Raw genomic sequence first — 23,183 nt, 5'->3', positions numbered from 1 at the left:
CTTTTGTTTAATCCAATTTTATTTTCTTTACTGTCTACTTCTGTAAAATTTATGTATGTTTTCTGGAATTCGATTCTCTTTCTTATGCTTGATGACAGAGTAGAAGTCTATGTTCCGGAGATTTTTCTTGGCTCAAAAGTAAAGCCTCATTATTATTATTATTTATTAAAGCTTAATTGCAGAAACAGCATGATTCCCTCACCATGTTTTTCTAAATCTCCGATAAATCACAATTTGCAATATCAGTTTAATTTGTAAAGAGAAGCAACCCTCACTAAGAGCACATATATCTTGATAACTGTATCCTGACCTGTTTCCTGATCTTCCTCACCTCGCTGCCACAGTGCTGTTTACTGCCAGCCCCGGCATTAGCACCACAACCAATATTCCAGGCAAGGTCTGTGTTTAAGCCACACTAACCACACTGATGTTGCAAGGAAACATTAAATTGTCTGGAAAACTTGCATGTGCTGTCCAAACAAACCTGTATTTTCTTGCTCAGGCTATTTTGCAGTTACAGGCCAATTATAATGTACCATTTTTTCCATTTTTTAAACTGGCATATCCTTGCACTTGTCTGTTTTTAGCTCATAAATTCTGTCATTAAGCACCACAGTTACAGGATGTGTGATTGTTCCATTCTGCAGCAGTGCAAGCTAGCTGTCAGCCTGGTGTAAATGGATTTGCAGAGTGTTTTTTGGCAACTGCTTTGTCTCAAAGTGGTGCAAAACAGCCCAATAATGAATCTGCACGCAGCTTTCTCACTTCCTGGCTCTCCTCACAGGGTAGACCCTGCAGGACATTATACTTACAATCTCAAAACATTTGCTACTGGAAAGAGGAAAAAGTGGTTTTAGCATAAAATGTTATGATAAGTTTGCAATGACTGATTTATGGAAGGGGAGGAGGAGCCTAGGAACAACAAATACAAAAAGACAAGACAAAATCTGTCTCAATTTAGGGACCCAGCCTACTGTTGCAGCTTTGCAGCTGGAGTATTCCAAAGGCCCTGGATGTTCCCTTGCTCATGTTGTCACATAACGAGCACAAGTAATCAATCCCATTGAAGCCAAGTGCTTCACATGCTTTGACAATTTATAGGACCGAACCCTGGATGCTTTGGACATGCACACGCATAAATGCCTTCTTGTCTCACAGATAAATCTATTGACTTACACGGTTACATGGCTCTCACACTGTTCTGTTCCATAATTTCAGCCCTTGCCAAACAGTTAGTGGTACAATATGTGCTTATCTACAATTTTCTCATATAGTATTTCCACTAGTCTTCCTCTTTCTATATCCTTTTCACATGAAAGGATCTATGTGGTCTTCAATAAATAACTGTATTCTCCTGCTTACCTCTTTTAAACATACCCTAATTTAGGCATGTTGTCTTGGGTAATGCTTTTATTTATATCTGAGAAAATAGTCTGCCAAACATTTCTTGTTCTTTAAATTCCTGATAAATATAATTCATTTCATCTAGTCGGAAAAAAAAATTAGCATTTCCCAGAATAGCCTTCTGTATAAACATTCAAGGTTATGGCTAAATAAATATTATATGGGATTTAACAAACTGCAAACTCCATAAATACATAAAATTTAAAATATTTCTTCAGTTGTTGGAAACAGACAAACAGTAGTGTTACACATCGAGACTGTTTCAATCCAGTTTAAGATTAAAATGTGTTTTTTGTGTGTGTGTGTTTGTTTTTTTTCAACCTAGATGATGCTTAAACGTCAGGAAGAAGTTTTATTTCACCAGGCATGCATACCCTTCTAAAGAGTGATAAATAATCTGCTAGGCTTTCAATATAATTTTCAAACCTGATTATTTTTGAAGTAGCAAGATGCTGGCAAGCAAGAATCTCACTAAATATTTTGGCTCTCGTTGACTAGAGTCACACTAGCAATGAAATCACTGCCTTTCAGAGTCCAAAGCATACTTGCCATTTTTAGTACGTTTGACAGCATGCCCAGGTATAATATCTAAATAAACACAACCATAATTACATAAACTTATATGGTCATGAATATAAATGTTTCTCCCACTCCAAATTTTCTTTTGTCTTATGAAAAAGTGTTGCATGTCAATATTTATTTATATATTATATAAATCTGTGAAACAGCCTTTTTCAATATTTTTCTGACAAGACCTTTTACTACAAATGCTTTGTTTGAATGCATATGACAATTACTTTAATTGGCAAAGCCATTGAAGTGAATCATATAGTAGGGAAGCTTTAATGAATGCAATATATTTTCTTTAGTTGTTCCTTTTTTGTGCCTAATTTAGGAATTCAGCCATATAATTGATGTGGCTATCACCATTTGTGTACCATGGAATCTATATGAACACAATATTCATCAAATGAGACTTTTTCAAAATACATTCTTCCTGCAGCCAGACAAAATACATTGAGGGAATAAGAAAGCAAGAGCATAGATAACTCATATTAAACTTTTAAAGAGAATTTGGATCACAGCTTAAATTTCAGTATAGTAAGTTAGTAAAGAGCAGGACCCTGGTTGTTTAGGGAGTAAGTTCCTTTATTCTGCTAGTAAGGAGCTACTTGTCTGTGTAGTCCAAATGTAAAAATCTCACTTTCACTACTCGTGAAAACAAATGACCCTTAAAAATACTTACTTTGCTTAGGAAATATAGTCATCCAGAGAAGCAAACTCTGCTACTTCTTACTACCTCTATTGTAAGATCACAATTTTGGATGATATGGTCTGTAGCAGAACATATACTGGAAATGTCTCTTAAAACCATACTGTGTATCTTTCAGCTGTGCTGCTTCAGATCTAAGAAAGGAAACTGTCCCAAATTAAGTACCCAGTAATAAAAGCTGCAGTAAATCTACCTTTCAGGCATAATATGAATGGTAGCCTTAAAACATGAAATAGAATGAATTTATTTATTTCTCTGAAATGAAGACTCTCTTTGCTTGTAAGTGTAGTTGTAATGGAACAATTGAAGAGCAGTTAGTTCCACAGTATGGGGCCTCCTATATGTAGAAGTCTAGCCTTAAGCATGTTCAGCCAGCCTGCACACCTCTAAGTGTTTTATAATGAACAATAAAGCAGTCTGTGTTGGAAAAAGCTGTTGAGCTGACTAAGCAGAAAGACAGACATTTCAAGCTAGGAAAGAATGATCTATGCCACTGAATTCCTATGTGTGAAAGAGAACGTGTACAGAGGCTTTCATCACATTGGCTTACCTGGAATGCGTAGGGAACTTCTCCTTCCTTCTACTGGTGGGTCTTCCACTTCGGTAAAACCTCAGCTCTCTTTGGGGAGGATAGGGGGAGCAGAAAAGAGCAGAAGATCAAACAGCTCTCTCATCAGCACACTTGTGACTGATGAGTTGGAACAAAATTCTCTTTTAGACAAATGTCCATTTTGCCTTATTAATTTAAACAAGGATTTTAAAGACAAAGCCCATCAAACATTAGATAAGCATTTTAAGTTAATGGACCATGTAGTCCTATTTTCCCACAAACTCAGGAATCTTCCTATTATGCCCTATTTTTACAGCAACATCAATTATTAATATGTATACTTTTGCTGACAGAGGACCACACTAAAAATGTGAGTTTCGTTATCCAGTTCTGGGTCATTAACTGTGAAAAGCTTGTAAATATAATGGTTTATTCACATGGGAAGCCTTCATTAAGATGCATTATTCTACAACTGATGTGGCAGCATTGCATTATCAAGTTCACTGTCTCCATCTAATATTTGTAATTTGTTTCTAAATGAGTTGCTGTTTGTAGGGCAAGTTAACAAATTTGAATTTCACATGGCCAAAGAAATTTCTTTAAGATGGGAAAATGCTTCTTCCCCCAAGGAAAAGCTATTTATTTATGTCCTACTGTAGAATGCCTCCCTTTGATTCAGAAGCAGAAACATTAGAGGCGCTGAGAGAAGTGATGTTAGAAATAAATTGGCTTTTGTCTTCCTTAACGTGCACATTAAGTATAGATAGCTGTAAAGCTGCAGTCATCATATCATCTCAGTATAACTCTTAGAGCTCCAGAACAAGTATGGGGGCACATGGAAAGCCAATCTGCAATACTGCAAGGGACAGGTCAAAGACTAGTCAGCAGGGAGACATTCCTGCTGGGGCTGTTTGAAACCATCCTCTTGCACTGACCATCTGTCTTGGCAATGTTTCTGCCCTTTCAATACCTATTTTCTCTTGCATCATCAAATGGGCAAAGGTGTTTCAGACAGACTTTCTTCTGAAGTCTGCTCCTTGATGAGAGAACACAAACAGCAGTGGAGCTGTCTCCCTCTGAAGACCCAAGAGTGCTTGAAGGATGAATTTAAGTTCCGACATTTTGCAGTTGCCTCCTCACAACAGAGGCAGGATTAGGGATCTCTTGAACTCCAAAACCAATGAGGTTGAGGGTGACATACACTTCTGTGATTAGGACAAGAACACTGGGTCAAAAGAAGGCGAGCTTAATATAGTTTATTTCTTCAATTGCAAAGCAAGAAAATTGAAACAGTGTTCTCTAATTCAGATTGCACATGCTATCCAAATCTTTTTTTTAAGGTGTTGTAAAAGTCTAAAACATTTCATACCATCCATTGTACAGGCTCCCTGAGGGCTCAGTTTTCTTTCCTCAGTTTGAGTCTTTTATTTGACAAAAGAAGAAAAGATTTGCTCTGAAAATGCATTGCAAATGTACAACAGATGGTAGAGAAATGACAGATAAAACAATGGTACAATTACATCATTTTTAAACTAATATCATCTGGACATCTTGGTATATCTCTCCAGCAGCTCGTCTGCTGAAGTGTGTTTTAGGTGATGTTGTTAAACTCACTTCCACACTCAAATTTTATCTATTTCATCTTCTTATTCCCTACCTATACTCTAACACGGATTCTTTATCTTTCACACCCTTAAGTACACTTGGATGAGTTCTTACAGGCCAAGGAAGCAGTTTTAAAAATTTTAAGTCTCTGTTTTACATGTTAGCCCACAGACACCTAAGTTCTTTTGGTGTTTCCTCATGTGTCAGAACCTTATTCGTGCTGTTACTAGACAAAATTCATGCTCTTCCTGTTGTCGTTTTTCTGTGCGGTTCTTCAGTCAGTTTTCATGCCCAGCCAGCTGGAATTTGCTTGGAAAGATCCTGAGAGACACCAAGTTCAATTAATTTGTTGTTGACATGACTGCATCGATGTCAAAGTAACTGAATGAAAAGCCAGGCCAGTTGTATGCTCACCTGTAAAGCTTCCCTTAAAATCCAATAGCAGTGGCTTGACTTCCTCACAGCTGCTTGATGCTTTCCTCCTCCTCCCCCAGAACAGAAGCCAGCTTTTGGTTCCTGACATGTGTAGGCCTCCTGGTCTTCACTCATAAACAGGGTGCATTGCGTATGTTCCCCATTAGGCTGCCACGAATCCTCCAGGACTCATTTATCACGACCAGCTTTGCTCTTCACTTCGTGCTCCCCCTCACCCATCTGAATCGCAGTGTACTCATTCCAAGGCTTTGCACTACAGGAGGAGCCCCTGTTTGGCAACTGTCTGTCCACCACTAGGCCAACTTCAAAGGCTGTCATTTGTTATTAACATACTCGCCATTACTCCTCACAACAGCTTGCCTGCTGGAGCTGACTCCCACTCGGATCAAGTGTCTTTTTGTACCTGCCATGTCATACTATCTCGTTGGCTCCTTTCCAGCCCCTCACCTCCTCCCCGTGAATTTGGCTTATCTGGCCGTCTAGCTCCGAGCCAGCTCCACTTTCCCAGCAATGGAAGCAATCAAGCAACAGCACATTGCATGTCAGCAACAGCCTTTTCCTCCTTGTAAATAAACTCTTTTCCACATGAGCAGTGGCTGTACCCGAATTTAGAAAATACTAATAACAAGGAAGGAATAGGTCTGGAAGAAAAGACAGTCCAATGAGAGTGTGGTCTTACCCAGCCTTCCTCTCCTCTTTCATCCCTTTTTTCCTTTTTTTAAGTGAATTATTGAAGGTGGGTAACCAGACTCATTGGTAAGAGTTTTCCTGTGGTTCCTGTTTGTTTTGTTTTATGAAAGTAAAACAGTACAAGGAAAAGAGAATGAGGAAAACACGAAGGGCAAATACAACAGAGCTTCTTTTTATAAGCCATTGTAGAAGGATATGTCTGTACTTCAGCCTTAGGGCTTTCACTGCAGCTCATACACAAATATCAGCAGACATATTGATAACCATATGGAGACCAGACAGGTAGCTGCACAAATATTTACTCAAGGCCTTGGGTGAGTTTTGCAGACCAGAGCATGTTCTGTAGCTCTGTTGCTATCAGTGTCTGAGACAGTTAGCTTAGAGCTTTGTGACTCAGAATTCAAGCATAGGTATGATCTGTATTAGTTCACTGACATATAAGAATGTGACCAAAATGTGTACTTTTGGTCTTGCTCATGTGGGCACGTTCTTGAGAATTCAAACTGTTCTTACCTCACCTGCCTTAGGTACTGATGAGACATGCCGGTAGTAAATTTGCAGCGATAAGAAGCTGATCATCACAGGCTCCCCAAGCACCCACTGGAGAGCAGTTCAAAAGAAGAGCCAAGCGAAGACGAGGTTTAGAAATGGTGAAGGGAAGCTCTCCTCTCTGTGCTGCTGTATGGGCCTTTCTGCCTCCATGTTGTTCCATGCTCCATGGGCCTCCATGTTGTTCCGTGTTCACCCACCGCTCCCCTCGCAATGGCTCTGGCCCTCAGCTGCCTCCGTGGTTGACTGATTCACCTCATTATCCTGGGAGAGAATTAACCTGAGGGGATGGGAAAGGGAGAAAAGATAAAGGAGATTATTTTCTACTTCTTAGAGAGCTGGACTGGTTCACTGTAGGGTCAGTTGAGTGCCAGAGCCTGTGCAGGAGAGGGACTACCCATCCAACAGACAGAGTGGAGGTGGAAACTGACCATTTCCAGTGCCAATAAGCTGTTCATCTAATGAGGCAGCTCATGAAATTTCATGCTTAAGTGTTCAGATAAATCCTGTATAGGAGCCTTTCTTTCTCCACTGACTGCAAGTTAGCCATACTAAAGCTGGGGATATCCTTGTGCTTGTCGTACCCAGTTGCCTTGGCCTGAACATTGGTTCCATTTTTTCTGCCTCTGTCCCAGAGGAGATGGGTCAGAGGAACCTTCCCCACCCAGCAGGACACCTCTGATATTCACCACAACTACCTTTGCTCATGAAAATATTCATTCAGTCCCTTATTTTCCCAGGTTTCTTTCCCTTTATACCTATTCTTCTGGCATATATTTCCAGGAAATGCTGGAAAACATATTTCTATATAAAACATCCCTTACCCTCACTTCCCCTCGTGAGCATCTGGTTAGAAAAACTAGTAGGTTGTCTGTGCATAACACAATACCTATTTGCAGGCTGTGCTATAGAGACATGGAAGAGTTGTGTTGGCTCTAGCTTGCTTGTCCCTTCAGTAGCAGCAATGGTACCAGTACCTCTAGGCACCAGTACTCTGATGGGAACTTCTAAGAACAGCAGTCCCTTGAGCATTACACTGGTGAAACAAATAGTTGAGTGGGAAACTGCCTAAGGGAAGTGGATCTTGTTTCTAAATTGCAATCTGGGAAGCAAGCCTCATGAGCCCTCCACCAGTTTCCAAATGAGGAATTAGCATCACGTCTGCTAGGTATGGCTATTCTGAGGTGCATTTAACATTACAGGTAAAATACAAGTAAACAGCACCAACATTACCTATGCTGTACTTTAAAATACTTGCTGTGGAAGGGGAAGAGTTGGAAACACTTGACTGTTGTGGGAAGTAAGAAATGGGTGAAAATAAGATCTCGGGGTGAAAGGCAGCATCTTTGGGTCATATATTCAGGATAAGAGCATGTGCAGCTGCTGTTCAAATGCATGCTGCTCGTCTGGTTTCCTTCTGAATATTTTCTCACCGGTGGCCTTGACATAGTGCAAGTCACACACTGCAGATACAGGGAGGGCAGTAAATTGCTTTCCTGAACGGGGCCTCTAACGCTTACTTTGGATAGTATGCAAACGCACTGTGTACTTTCTGAAACCAAATTTGCTTGGCACTTGTTAGTGATTTTTGGAACCTGGCTGAGTCGTGGAAAAACACCAAATAACAGATCTTAAATGTAAGCTGGCCAAACCTTTGATAGAAGCTTTTTTGTCTTTGCGGGAGTCCTCTGGAATTAGGACTTGGAGCATAATAGGAAGTACATCACCAGAGCAAGGAGAATTTATGACTAAATTAGTGAGATGTGCTGATTTAAGGACAATCTCTATACATTCTGAAGGTGGAAGGCCAGAGCAGAAATGCAGGGGGGGTTGCGCAAACCAACAGTCCTGGGCTTTTGTTCACACATGCTGCCACCTATATGTGAGTCACTGACTTTGAGGAGTAAAACACACTGCATTACAAAACCAGCTTATTAGATTTTATCTTCTTTTCCATTCTTAAATACAACATACAATATATAATATAAATACTTCCCAAGTATATGGAAAATATTTTGTTCTAGAATTGCAAAAAAAAAAATCAAAGCTTATTTTATTTTTTTTTAATTTTTAATATACTCTTTTCTCTACCTTCCAAGCTAGGAATAGCTCATAATACACTGGGAACATCTTAACTTTATCAACCATTGCAAACTAAAAAATATAAAGTTTCAGACCACCCAGACAGATGGTATTTTTCATGCTTCTGTATTTGCATACCAGAACGACTTTCATTTTTATCTCTCTTAAAGTGCACATGTAAAATCAATCACGGAGCAGAAATTATTATTGTAAGACTTTAAACTGGTTTAAATGTCCTTCTTGCCAAGGTTATCAAATCATGGGAAACTTGGGGAGCTATGATTTTTATTGCAGTGTTTGGGGGGTTGTTTATTCTTTTTTGTTTGTTTGTTCCTCAAGGGAAGTTGATTTCCTAAAGGAATATGACCAGCTGCAACAAAATACCAGGAAACCACTGACCAAGCAGTGCATATAAAAATTTTAAGTGAACAAATTAAAAACAATACTGGCTAATTAAAAAGTACCAATGGGAAGTCCAAACATTTGAAATTTCAATTAAAAATCTCTGGCACCCTTCTGACATGGATAAAGTTGGCATTTGCAGAACAGCAGCTTTCTCACCTGTCTCATTGAGCTCCCAGGATCCCACGCTGAAAGGGTTGTTTTTGTACATTGCAATGTTGTTAATTAATGCTGAAAAACTAACAATAGGCCATTGTGTGCATCCAGGCACTTTTTATGAGCATAGGGCTTTTTTCCTGGCTTCCCGCAAATAAGTTAAGGCTTAAACTGAGATTCACTGTCAACCTGGCATTCCAGGGTGTATTAAGTTTCTTTTCATTCGTAGCTTTTGTTTTCTTCCCTTGTCGTTTTCAGAGCCTGCCTCCTCACTTAAAGGCAATGAGCTCTTCACAGATGCATGCCAAGCAAGTAAATGCCCTGCAAGGTGAGGTCCAGGAGAGAAATGAGGAGGTATTTATCAAGGACAAGCTCAGAGAAACAGAGGGTCTCGACATCAAGGAAACTCTCGAGGATCAGATCGGCCAATGTTTCATCGAGTGTCGGTGAGCAGAGAGAAACCCTTGCCACTACAGAAAACCATTTACCCCAGGGAGCCTAATTTTGTAGTTCTTACAAATTGCTAAATCCCACCTTACAATCCCAGTGCAAGCAGTACCTGCAGAACGAGCAGCAGGGATAATAACTGGGGAACCCAGGCTAGAACATTCATTATTCCTTACACAGCCCAGCAGGGATCAGAGGTGCACCTTGAAAGACTGACTGCAGAATCAGGCCCACAAAGATTAAACTGGGGATGCATTCAAATTGCATGCTAGCTCGGGCTCTAGCTTTGTAATTATAAAAAGCATACCTACAGTTTAGGAACACTGACTCTTTTCCCTGGCTGAATACATCAGGTTTAAGAGAGCAACACAGACCTCCATGAGACAGAAGTGTAATTATCCCTAGCAAATCACATCACATCACTGGTACTGCAGTACAGGTGCCTGCTGCCAGTGTTATCTATCAGACTATATGAGTCTCAAGTACGCTTGTACTTGAGGCCTGACCTTGAAGACACTCCCCCAAACATAACTTTATTTAGTAGTGCTGCTGATCTCAGTGAAACTTCACGTCTCAGTAGAGTTAAGCACATACTTACACGCTTTAAAACTGAGTGCTGACACCTATCGCTCTCTCAGGAAGTTTACTTTAGCTGAAGTTTGAGACCGGCAACTTTGAAATGGCAATACTGTAAAGCCTCATACTACGGAATACACACTGTTTCTGTGATACAGATTTTTTTTTTTCCCAGGATTTACTCTATCCAGTGGGTTAGTATGTAAAAGTAAAGTGGGAAGCAGGGCCTAGAAGTTCCAGGATTTATCAGCAAAATTTCAGCTGCTCTGCATATGATCACTTCCAGTGGTTTTGTGTCTTGAGCTGCTTTCCAGTTGGAAACACAAATGCTTTCTAATGAAATCTTTCTCATGAAAAGATTCTTATTCTTATTTATCCCTTGACTTTGGTGACTATACAACAGCAATTGTGTTTGTTAAAAAAAAAAAAAAAAATCATAAAAATAGCACACAGGTTTATCTCAATCTATTTTTCTTTTCTTGTACTTCTGTGTCTTACCTACCTTTTAGTCTCTAGTATACATTTACCCCATCTACACTCCTTTAAAAATAACACAGGGTTTTACAAACCTCTGTTTTCACAAAGCACTTCCCCATCCCCTAAATCAACCCTGCTCTTAGGGCCCAGACTGCACAGTGCTTGAGCTGCCATTTCCTGCCTCTTCCCACAACTCCCATGTTCTGAGGTACAGAAAGATCTTATTTCCTTTGCTTAATATTACTCATCTAATAGTAATTCTCTAGCATAGGTCAATCTTGTCCAATTATATTGATGCTAGAGGTTGAGGAAAGCTAGCTGAAATACTGTGTATAATTGTTTCTTTAAGAGATTAACAGAGAACAGGCAATCTCCCAGAGAATAAACCCAGCTGTAAACCTCTTTAAAAACAGTTACAAGATACTATTAAAAGTAAAATCCTTCCTATCAAGGCAGTAACAGCAGATACCAAAGAGCCTAACCAATCCAAATAATCGTTTGGAGGAAGCTGACACCAATGTTTGATCACTGGAGGCAGAGAGGAGTGGCTGAAAGAGCTATTCATCAAAACCCTTGCTACCTATTTTATAAGCGACCTGAGCCTCGTGTACCTGTGAAATACTCTGAAGAAGGAAAGTGGAGTTTAAATGCTGAGCCTTCTTATTCAGTAAGCCTTACAAGCAAAATGGAACCCTGTTGTTAAATTTATATCCCAGATGTGCCCAGAGGCCCAACTTCAGATGAGACTTCAAGACTGTAGGCAGGCAGGCAGTATCCCAGCATATAAATAGGTGATTAAAGAAGTTGTAAGGAGTCTTTAACTACCCAGTAAGTTGTCTGGTCTGATCTAGTCAGGTTCAGTAGTCTTGAATCTCATCTAGACTTGAAAATTAACAAAGATTAAAGCCAATGTGTGAGTATAAACACCACATTAACTGTTCTCAGATAGCTTTATGGGTATGCTTTTCCAGAGCAAGTGATTGTATTAAATGGAATTAAGATACACCCACACACAGAGTTAATCAGCAACAACACTGCTTATCCACAAGGGTTTAGTCAGACAAGTTGTTCTTCTGCAACTGAGAAAGACTGGGAAAACAGCTCCCCTCTGACCCTGTGTTATAACCACAGACAAAACTGCCTCTCTACCCACCCATCTAAAACAATCTGATTTTTAAAATGAAATAAAAATCAGTTTTAGGCTAAAACAGATCATTTTGATGGAGCGCAATTAAAAGAGATGCTGCATGTGAGTTTATGGCAATTTTGTGGTGTGCCTGCATGGGGGGTCATCAGGTGGCAGAGGGACAGCAAGATACTTGTTGCCATCAGAGCAGTGTGTTCAATCATACTCCCTGTTACTGTCTTCTTTTAAATGAACCATCCCTCAGCTTACGTAAAAATCACTAAGGCACATTTCAGCCAAGACTAGACAGATCTCATTAATAAAATCTGTTCTAGTGACTTAGCAATGTGGCAGATAAAACCCTGTCCCCATTCTGCAGCCAGCGGGAGAGCTGCCATCAGCTTCTGTGGAGGCTGGACATCACCCAATATTTCAGCTCATGTGGATCTGGCTGAGTGACGCCGTGGTTTGTGGGACAGAGAGGAGGCACCGAGCTGCCTGCCACAATGCTCTTCGTGGGAGACCTCCATTGAGATGACCAAAATAATTTTCCCAGCAGACAGATTCACTTGCTTCCAAAACAGGTGAAAGAAAAATCAGTGTGTTGCTACACAGGGGAAGCACGTGTGTTGGGCAGAGCCAAGTTGTGTCTTGCTCCTGCTTGGCCTGCTGAGCAGTGGGCCAGATCTGAAGTGTCGAGGTTTACATTATTACCTGCCAGGATGTACTTTGGCTCTCCATTAAGCCAGTCTACAAGATCAACATCTAAATGTAGCTTATAAATTATTCTTTAACTAGGCTTTTTGTCAGAGTTTACCATTTTCCGTAGTCTATTAAATAAACAGATAGCTAAAAAGGAACAAAGATTCTTTTGAATGAATTCTGCTGTATGTACTAAAAAAATAAACCCAAACTTCCATACTTCATCCTTCAATTGGAAAGGGATGTGATAGGAAATACAATTAGCAGGTGTTGTCTTTCAGCACAGCTACTATCAGATTACAAAAGCAATGAGCATGTATTAAATTTCTCCACTTATACAGAGAACTGTTATAAATATTTACCACTTTCTTTGCACAAGGGAATAGGAGTAGCTTCAGTCATTTCAAAAACCAAGACAACTTCTTATGAAGATAGGTTCTGAAAAAAAAGAAGCAAAACCCAAAGGAATAGATTGAACAAAAAAGTTTCAGTTGCTTTATAACACAAAATACTTTTTTATGTAACGCTACCATTAATAGCCCTACCGTCCATCATTCTCTTTATCTGTATTAACTTTTATGGAGCTCTTCGTATGTGGCTGGCAGATTATTCACATACAGCTTTCGAGATTTCTGTTTTGCCTTGTTCCTGTGGTCAATACTAAAAAAAGAAAGATTTTTTGAACGGTTGAGATCATTTGAAAAAAACAAACATCATGCAATCTACCTGTAGGCCTCCCTGTTTTTCAAGGTAGCTATGTTATTCATGGAACAGGAGTACAAATGCTCCAAAATTAATACTTGCTGTGATTATATACCTCTGAGCCTGGATTTTAATCAAATGACTCCCACACATTCCATCCATTATATTAATAACAGAGTTTTATATTAAAATGTAGCAATTACATAGCTGGGGCTTTAGTTTCAATTTCCTGTGCTATTCCAGACCAGGAACATTTTTCTCTTAATTTCACATTCAGGCTTTTGCACTGCATATGCAAAAACTGTCATCATTGTCTTCTCCGCAGTATATACCAACAGTCCCCAGATAACAAATCTTCCTTGGATTCATCCCTAAATTTAAAAAAAAAAAAAAAAAAAAAAAAAAAGTGGAAAAGTGGGTAGAGAAGGATCCCCTTATTATATGGAAAAATGTTGTAGTATTTTTGTCTAAGAAAAGTCTGCTCTGACAGAAATCAATACGAAGGATCAGAAATCAAGATGAGTTTTTTATTACCAGAGATAGCCTGAAGAATCACAGGGGAGAGCCTAATACACAGGCTTTGCTGTAATGTATCTTATGCCCTCTAGCTGTAACAAATTATGCTGTGAATTTCTTGGAGGATTTATATGCCTCTGCTCAGCACTCTGGGGAGCATTTCATCAGTGGCATTGCTGACCTAATAACAGGGGATCTAAGTAATAGCAACTTTTATGTACGTTATGTGTTATTCCCACAGATTTGGGGATTGGTTTTCTCGAGGAAGGAGGAGGCGAGGGGTAAATGTGCTTTCATAATAGGTTTACACTTTACTGATTAGCTTTGAATGATCTTCTCGCTCTGCCTGCTGACTTGAGTGCTGTCAGAAAAAGAATTGGCCAAGCCTCATGGTGAGCAAGTGAGACTTCTTCTGAAGCGGGGGGTTCCTGTGCTTTATTTATTCATTTGGAGCATTCCTGACAGCCAGCCCAGACTTTGATGCAGAGGAAGGGAGAAAGAAATAGGAAGCGATCGTGTTATATTTCCCTTTTTCACAGGACTGTTTTGTTGAGCCAAGTTCACTGCCAATTTGCCTGTTCAAGGGACTCCCTAGGTAGCAGGGGGTGGGCAATGAGGAGGCAAGAGGAAGATGAATGGAGAGAGAGGTTTTGCACTGAAACTCCACGGAATAGGGCAAGTATTCATTTGTGTCAGGCACTGCCCGTATCGTGTTTCACACTCCCTACACACTGCTCCTTATGAAGTTAATATTAACGTGTGTGCAAGTTGCCAGGCGATCCATCAGCAGCCAAAGTCTTGCCAACAGGACAGAGACAGATTGCACATCGGCTGTGCCAGCCCCCGCCACCCCTGCCCTCTGCTCCCTCGGCCCCGGGTCAGAGGAGCTGTGTCGCTCTGAGTCCATCCAGACCCGTCTCGGTCTCCAGCCCTGTTGGGATTACTGGATATACTCTCAGCCTGCCAGAAGCTCTTTCCAAGGGACCAAGGAGTACAGAGTGCAGTCTCTGTGCAATATGGCACCAGTTCACAAAACAGCTGATAGGAAAACTGCTTAATAACTAGTTTCTGTGCAGCAAGCCGCAATGGCAGACAGTTCTTTTAAAGAGCAAGCTCCAGCCTGGAACTCCTTGGAATATGACCAAATAGACACAGTACCAGACCTTAATCACAGTCCACTCTTCACAATGCCCTGTTACTCTTAAAAATGACTTTCCTTCTTCTCTGCCACCCCTGCAAGGGCACTTCTCCCTATAGAGGAATGCCTCTCTTGCATCTGGTACTTTATATTCAGCACAGACAGGAGCTACTGCCCACAGGAGCTGTTTATAGATGGGTGATGAAATGCTCTCTTTCACCTAATCCATATTGTCATTACTTGTTTTCCCTGTCATCATTAAAGGATCATCACACACTCACGAGCCACTTGTATGCAACATTCCATTTGGGTGCAAAAATTACCAGCCAGAAGTAGCTGTGAGCTCAATGTACAACAGGAGGATGTTCTGCAATTGGAGATAAGTAAGGGAATTGTCTGCTAATCGCATCAGATGAGGAGGAGATGAACTAAATTAGAAAGAAGTCTATATCTGCAGGAGTTTTCTCCTGTCCTTATCTGCTCACTGAAGTTGAGCCTCCCCTAGCCTTGTGTATTCAGCACACTGAAAGCCTGCACAAAGTGAGTTCTTCAAGAAATGTCACAAAAGAAGTCAAAGTTTCTTTTGAATCACTCTGCAGACAGTGTGTTTCTCCTCTGAGCCCTTTTTCAGGAGGGTGAAGACAAGCTCTGAGTTGTGGAGGTGAAGCTCTGCAAGAGGAAGGCAGAGGCTTGGGGTTCCTCTTCTGTCCCAGTGCTTTGTCTTCCTGCAGAACTACAGAGACATCAATGCTACAGCAAATGGGCACATTTGCTAAATTTTGGCTAAATGCTAAAAATTCTATGTTGTTCTTTCATCAGGCCTACTGAGAACAAGAGAGAAGGTTCAGGTAAAGCTGAATAATAGTACTCAAAAAAAAAAAAAAATCTAAGGAGAAGATACTCCTGTTGTCTCTAAATCAACTGATCCAGAATTGTTGCCGTATTTCATGTTGGGACGAGATTTTTTTTTCAAAACCCCCAAGCAAGGGACAGAAGAGAGGACTTCTGTTTTTCAGTCCATAGCTTCACCTCTGTTTTTCGATAGAGGTAACAGCTTTAGATTTTGTAAAGGCAGTAACCTCTGCATCATAACAATTACTGCTAGTACAAGGTGCTCTCTGTACACCTTCCTGCAAAGCCTAAAGGCCATTTGTCAGGAACAGCTTACACCTAACATCAACCTTTCTGGACATGGCTCAGCCTGCACCCTGGTGCTCGACTGTACCTCGCGTGGACACTCACAGCTAGCTTCAACATCCACCAGGAACACTGCAGCCGTGACAGTGCATAGCCCTGGCAGCAAAACCTGCACAGGACCCTACAGAGATATTGTCAGCTACGCTGAGCCCCTCACTGCAAGCAGCCACGCCGCCATCCAAGCCCGAGCCGGTTAGTTCAGAGCACATCTGTGGGAACTGAAATCCTGCCTCTGGGCTGCAGGGTGAGATAACCTCTAAGAGTGATTAATTAACATAATTAGGAGCTGTAAACATTAATGGGTAATGTTCGAGCCTTTCCTAACACATTCCTAAAGCTTCCACTGAGTAGTTATCTATTGACTAATTTTGGCCGACATCTTTAGGGCTGGAGGGAGTGAGGGAATGGAATGCAAATGCATCACTGGCTTACCGGAGGAGTACCAGAACAAATAACCCACCAGGTTTCTTTGAGCAGAGGGAAAATAAGTTATCATAAACAAGAGGATTGTTTGTGTATGGTGGGGGAGAGCAGAGAGTGTGAGCTGAGGATTAAATAGCAAGATTATCTGAGAAGCAGGATGTTGAAGAGGCCAGAACTGCAGCCCATAGTTCTGCAACCTGATTTCCCTTTGATTGGAATCAACTATGAAAATCTGATAGCCATAAAAAAAAAAAAAAAAAAAAAAAAAAAAAGTTATTCTTGCTTGTGGGAACACCATTGTCCTGTTTCAAAAGTGTGAACCCCTCTAATTCCAAAGGAGGGGCAACTGTTATTAAGTCCATCTGCAGTTAATCTACTTTATTGGGTGTCCATGGATTTACAGGAGGCAGGGGACACCTCTGGAAGCTTCTGTGCAGTGGCAGAAGTTGCCTACTTCAGTGCGTGCTAAGAATTTATGTGAGTGCTGACATTAATGGAGGCGGCTTGATGGCTTTTGGGGGGGATCAGCCGGAATCCCCTGGATTCCTATATTTTTCATACTTAGTGAAACACAGATAAATCTTGGTAGCGGGTATCTGCAACAGTAAGACCAGTTGAACCCTGGTGTCAGGCCTCCAGAGAGGCATTGATAGTATCACTAGTTCTGCTTTCTAAATCATCACAAACTCTGAAATATGTTGCCTTCCCATTTTTGTAAGGCTCCTTGAATTTACACTTCAATTTATAGTGATTGGCAGCTCTGCATAGTGATTAAAAACATATGCAAAGGACCCTGCTGCTCTTACTTAATTTCCTATTTTGTTCATTGAACTTTCAAAAGTTTGAAATAATCAAGGAACAAAAATAAGATTCTTAAAATATCTCAGGTGCAAGTCAAGATTCCCAGATTTCAACATAAGTTTTGTCACCAAATGAGCCAACACTGCACATAAACACAACTGCACCAGTTTTCCAAACTCTGCTGTTCCCTTCCAGATAGACATTCAGATATCTTAAATCACTGCAAGTTGTTGGTGACCTTACCTGAATGATCTCTCCTTTGACTGACAGTTTGTTACTGAAATGGGGTCAGGTCCTGATATTTAGCACAGCTAAGTCTTTACCCTAAGCAGACTCTTGTTAGCTTCTAAAGAGGGGTTCATGTACCTTACGAGCAAGCTTAACAAAATCAGGGCTGTTTCAAGGGTTTTACGGACAGAAGAGCATACTCTTGTACCCCAAGGACTTGCTCTCCAAGCAGTTCACCACCAGTGCAAGCTCAGGGAAAACTATTTCAGTGCCATGGAGGGCTCAGCATCTTTCAGGAACACTCAGGACTTCAAGCATCTGCAGACACGTATTCATTGGGCATGATTTGCATTGCACACCTCTTGCCATACTTGCATATAAATTATTCATTAGCGGCATTAAAAGCTCGTTCAGATTTGAACAGTCACACGTTACAAAGCCATAACGAGCATGGTTCTTCTTCAGACCACTCTGTCCTCCTCCTCCACTTTTCTTCTCAACCTACTTCCTCCTAAATCACTTTGCTCAGAAAGACTTAACCTTTTTGGAGAGGGACTTTTTGCAAGGGCATGTAGTGACAGGATAAGGAGTAATGGTTTTAAACTAAAAGAGATGTAGATGTCGATTAGGAACAAAGGAACAAATTCTGCACTCTGAGGGCAGTGAGGCCCTGTCCCAGGCTGTTCCGAGGAGCTGTGGGTGCCCCATCCTGGCAGTGCCCAAGGCCAGGCTGGATGGGGCCTGCTCTGCTTGAGGGGTCCTTGCCTGTGGCAGGGATGGCAATGGGTGGGCTTTAAGGTCCCTGCCAACCCAAACTATTCTGTGATTCCCCACCCCATCTCATGGTCTGCCTCTGCAGTTTTCAACTGGAAAGCTCTAAACACTCTGGTGACTACAGACAGTAGGCAAATTTTTCAGAGACTACTAGCTCAGCCCATGGAGGTAGGATTTTTACAGGGACAGCAAAGATGTATCTGTTCCAAAGGGTTGCAGCTCCTTGTCCTACATGTTGGGATCAAAAGGATAGGTCCAATTGGATATTTGCATTTTTAGCATAGGCAAAATGGTGTCTGCAGCTAGTCTCCTTCCTGGAAAAACCTGAATCATTTGGGATGGTATTTTCAGAGCTATATTTGTAATATAAACTTTCAACCCAAATTGTCAAAAGTTTGAAAAATCTGTGATTGGCTGAGAAACAGAGCTTTGTAATGGATGGTGCCAGGCAGCAACGGGTGGGGATGTGCAAAAGCCAGAACTGGAAAATGGGTCTGGCTGTCAACACAGGATGTGAGCCTGGAGAAGGTTAATCATCAGAGGGTAGAACACAAGGGGGACGAGAGCAAGAGCAGGCAGATGCTTGAGCTAGGAGTGTTTCAAGCCTGACAGTGACACAAGAGGCACCCACCACAAAGCCCCAGAGAAGACACCGATAGATGAGAGAGGAAGCAGGTTTTACAGCACATTCCTCTTCCCAGTGCTGCCTACGACTGGGCTCTCAGAATCACTTTTTTGGTGCATAATTCTTCCAAATATTTTACAGGGGACTCTAGCCTCCCAATTACAGGCCCAGTTTCAGCAAGTTAGGCAGCAGAGTCTGGAGGCAGCCAGAGGTATGGTTCTGCTCACACACACAGGATGCCTCGTGTATTCTTGCTGTTCCTAACAGCACAGTGACACACAGGAGCGAAATGGATGCAGCGAGCAAGACCAAAGCAATAAGTCTCAGTATGTGTACTGGGTATTACAGCTGCTGGTCAGCAAGGGAAAACTGAGGGACCAAAACCACAGTGTTAGTCCAAGGGCAGGCTGCTCTTTGACCTGTCATGCCAGTCACTTCCAGCCCAGTTCTTACAGACATACTATTCTACAGGCTGAATTCCTGGCTTTACTCGCTTTCTACTTTTGGATTTGTAACACTAAAGAGGCAAAACTGACCATTGTAACAAATTTAGGTTAGATTCCTTCCCTACCTTCCTTAAATGGCTGAAAAGGACTCACAGATATCCAGGGTCCCTTGACCTTGAGTTTAAACCTCCTGCTTAGCAGTAAAGCTCCTAGAAATATTCATTCCTTTATGCGTCCAAAAGTCTGGAATCGGCAAAAGTAAATAGCATTACTCTGAGTTGGTCCCATTTGCAAGCAAGAAGAAAAATCTTGTAACTAATTACTTCATTTTCCTAAAGTACTCATAGCCATCTACAGTAATACTTGGGAATTAAAAGCTTGAAAACACTAAGTGTTGCCGACATAATGCAACAACCCCCCACTGATATTCTCAAGGACACTTCCCGAACAGCAGATTTATTTGTTGTCATAGATACTCACACAGACACAAACATCAGTAAGGTTCAGGGCTTGCACTTGCCAGCAGCTTATTATAATACAGCTCCACATGTTTTAAAGGTTGGATCGGGCTTTTTTTCTGGGAAATGCTGCAGCAGTGCCCTGCGCAATGGGTACGTTAGGTCGCAGTTCTCCCACACTGCATTTTCTTTATTCCTTTCTCAAGCAGGGTCCCCATGCAGCAGACAGGATTTTTGAAGGCAGGGACAAATGGGGTATTTAACAGTGGTGTCTGGGGCCTGATTTTCATCTCAGAGCTGGTTTCTGTTTCAGTAATCCATCTCAGTACCTACCATGCTTGGCCCAGATGGGTCTGCTCTGCAGTCTGATCTATTCTTCATTTGAGCAGCATAGCACAGTCCTAATCAATAAGAAAGGAAGAAGGGAGTAAATTCCAAGGGGAAGAGGAAGGGACCCAGCCCAGCAGATTTTTCACTTCACTCTGTGGTAGAGAGAGGTATCTTCTCCAGCAAGTTAATACAGAGTAGGTGGAGGAACCAATTCTCCCACTTCCCCCTTTCCTGCCGCAGAGTGAATGAAGATATGCTGGGATACAGGAACAAGGAGCAGGCAGAGAAAAAAGCATCAGGAGTCCCACTGGTGCCTGGTGGAAGGACAGAGAGGTACTGGGGAGTCAGTGGCTGGCAGAGGAGAGGTGTTTAAAAGATATTCTGGGAAAAGAAAGAGTAAGGAAAAGCTTAGAAGTAAAGTGAATAAAAATGAACAGGAAGCACAGAGCAGTGGTTCCCAAACTACAGCCCTTGCTCCACAGAAAGATCTCTTTGGAAAAGCAAGCAAAGAAGGTAGAAAAGACATTTTCAACCTTGGCTCTATAAAACGCAAAGAAGAAAGAAGCAAGTGGGGAAAAAAGAAACGTGGCATGGACTGACACAAGAAGCAGAGCAAAAGGGTAGCAGAAACATTCACAAGCAGCTAGAGAGGCAAAAGCAGAAAAGGAGGGATGAAAGAGGCATATAACTGAGGGAAAAAATACCCTAAGCTACCAATTTGAAAAACAGGGACAGCCAGAACCAAAGACTGATGGAAAATATGAAGCATGTCCAATGGAAAGACAAAAGAGCAGTCACCGGAGGTGTATGCTACCACACAAGCTCAGGTGGAGGTATAAAAAAAAGACATGATTGTCTACAGCCAGGAAGTCTGATTTGACTATGGAGAGGATGAAGGCATGTGAGTTATGGTTGGGAATATGGCTGTGAATGACAGCCTGTTATTCTTTCTCACGGGATAAGAGGGATATATTTAGTTCTGAAATACAGTCCTTTCACTGTTTTCACTGACAGTGGGTTTTTCGGAGTTTACATACCAGGGACCATAGCGGCAGTGTGTCTGATGGAATATAAGGCTGAATCAGGCCATTGCGGTTTCAATATGCCAGCGTGTTTATTTAACAAGCTGCTGACAAGTTACTTAAGTGCTGAATTTCAAGTGAATCCCACACACAAGGGACTTGCATCATCTAGCACAGAAAATTCAGGCTTCCATTGGAAATCAGTGTAACATCTACCACACTGCTGAGACAGCTTTTATCCTGGTCTCATTCCTCCTTGCCCTTCTTCACCTGTACCTTAGCTCATCTGTTTTTCAAGCCACATGTCAAAATACACAATTAGACTCAAGCTCAGCTGCCATAAGATACCACTAGGGTTTCACACCTATGCCCTTCAATTTGGGGCATAATTCAAGTTCTGGTAGGGCTAAGCAAAGGGAGATGTGGGCAGCAGGGTGGAAGAAGCAGGTTATCTCATCAGCCTCCAGGTCTCTATAATGAAATAGCCAGTTGCTCCAGGTGGCAGCAATATTTCCTGGGTAATATTGCACCCTGGTAAGGGTGCCGAGGGCAGGTGAGGCGAGGCATCTTTTCTCCTGAGCTTAGTTCCCTTTGGAGCACCAAACTGCACATTTGCTAAATGAGCAGTGCGCTGCAAGGTTTGGCAGGCACCTAGGTAAATCCTCCCCGGTGCCAAGTTAGCATTAAAGTTAGTCCATCCAAATCCTATGCTCAGAATGAATCTTGACTTAACACCGAAAAGGTTTTGAGATAATATTTCTGAGGGCGGAACAAGAACTTGCCTGAAACCTGAGTCTCATCCACTCCTTCCAGAATCAATATGTTTCAGTTTTACTGAGAATTTCGGCATGGGGGAGATTAGTCAGACTCCATCAATCAGGTTGGTTTTATTATTCAGGTCAGAGTCCAGGGCTTTTAAGTCATGCCGCATTTCAGCCCTGTGCTAATACAACAGAAAATCTAATTATTTATAGTAATTTACTTTAAAAACGCCCAGCTATTAGCATCACAAACTATGTTTTGTCTTCTGTGTCAGGCATCTTCAGGACTTACGCAATTGCAGTATTAGGAGTTACCATCCTAGGCAGAGTAAGAGAGATTTTACACTGCATGTAAGGGGCTTGCTGGTTCTTGTTAGGCTCTGCTCATAAAAAATAACAATTTCAGCATAGTCCCATTCAGTGTGATGCCTCACCAAATAGAAACTTGTTTCACTTGGGCAAAGAGCACTGAACCATAAAAGAGCTCAATACTTGCATAAAAGACGTACTCAGTACTTACATAAGAGAGTTCAGTACTTACTGAGATATTTATATAATACCAAGAAACTGCATCACTCCTAACTAAAATCCTCTCCTCTTAGATTGTCTTACTGATGCATTAATCCTGTGGTGGCTTGGAAAGGAAATTTACTTTCTTGTTTTGTGATCCCCATCACATAGGGAGACTGGCTCTTTCCTGCAGATTTTTCTGGAAAGCATCTAATCCAGCAAGTAATTTTGAAGATATTGCTTTAAAGTGTGGCCGTAAGTTAAAGCCTGCAGTCTCTGTAGCTGCAGGAGTCCTCCAAGTATTCCAAGACAAAATACAATTGCTCCAAGGGAGCAAATTCCAGAGCCGGAGCTCTGCCATCTTCCGCATTGCATACATGTGCTTCCCATCACGGGCTCAGCTCTCGTGGCTGCCACAGAGAGGGTAACACTATGCCCAACATATCATTTTGCCGTCATCCTCTTCTGGGAAATCATGTATAACATGGGCTTTTATTCTTTATGCATTGCAAGGTTTGCAGTTGTGGGAGGCCTGGGAACTGGTGGGAGTGAAGGTGGGAGAAGCTGATTGTAGCCTCTCCCACGTATGCACCTGTATTTCATTCCTGTTCAAACCTAATCTTTACATTCCTCCCCTCATGAGCTCTGCTTTCCTACAATAAGGCCATTCCAAAGGACTGATCCTCTGTATAGGTCCATAAAGCAATACATTTAGATCTCCACTATTACAAAAAAAAAAAAAAAAAAAAAAAAAAGAAAGAGAGAGGGGAAGAAAAAA

General features: G+C 41.5%; 1 protein-coding gene and 2 long non-coding RNA genes across 7 annotated transcripts in view; 1 reads left to right on the top strand and 2 right to left on the bottom strand.

Moving 5' to 3' along the window:
* The window catches only part of IQCA1 (IQ motif containing with AAA domain 1), a 104,879-nt gene that overhangs the window by 18,084 nt on the left and 63,612 nt on the right, over nucleotides 1–23,183 (top strand). For all 5 annotated transcript variants that reach the window (XM_035331734.1, XM_035331732.1, XM_035331733.1 and 2 more), the window contains exon 6: nucleotides 9,405–9,592. In XM_035331734.1, the coding sequence (XP_035187625.1) occupies nucleotides 9,405–9,592 (188 nt within the window). The remainder of the gene's footprint in view (nucleotides 1–9,404; nucleotides 9,593–23,183) is intronic.
* On the bottom strand, nucleotides 4,164–6,667 carry LOC118169939. The gene is made up of 2 exons (XR_004752381.1): nucleotides 6,471–6,667; nucleotides 4,164–6,044 (listed from the first exon to the last, which is right to left on the bottom strand). It is a non-coding gene; the product is annotated as an uncharacterized LOC118169939 (long non-coding RNA).
* Nucleotides 6,699–23,183, bottom strand: part of LOC118169923 — a 67,026-nt gene continuing 50,541 nt past the window's right edge. The window contains exons 2-3 of the long non-coding RNA XR_004752358.1: nucleotides 12,837–12,912; nucleotides 6,699–6,786 (exon numbers count right to left, since the gene is read on the bottom strand). This is a non-coding gene — a long non-coding RNA (uncharacterized LOC118169923). The remainder of the gene's footprint in view (nucleotides 6,787–12,836; nucleotides 12,913–23,183) is intronic.

Source organism: Oxyura jamaicensis, chromosome 7 (assembly GCF_011077185.1).
Source record: "Oxyura jamaicensis isolate SHBP4307 breed ruddy duck chromosome 7, BPBGC_Ojam_1.0, whole genome shotgun sequence".
In the NCBI taxonomy this organism is placed as follows: domain Eukaryota; kingdom Metazoa; phylum Chordata; class Aves; order Anseriformes; family Anatidae; genus Oxyura; species Oxyura jamaicensis.
This window is presented reverse-complemented; position numbering and strand designations above follow the sequence as displayed.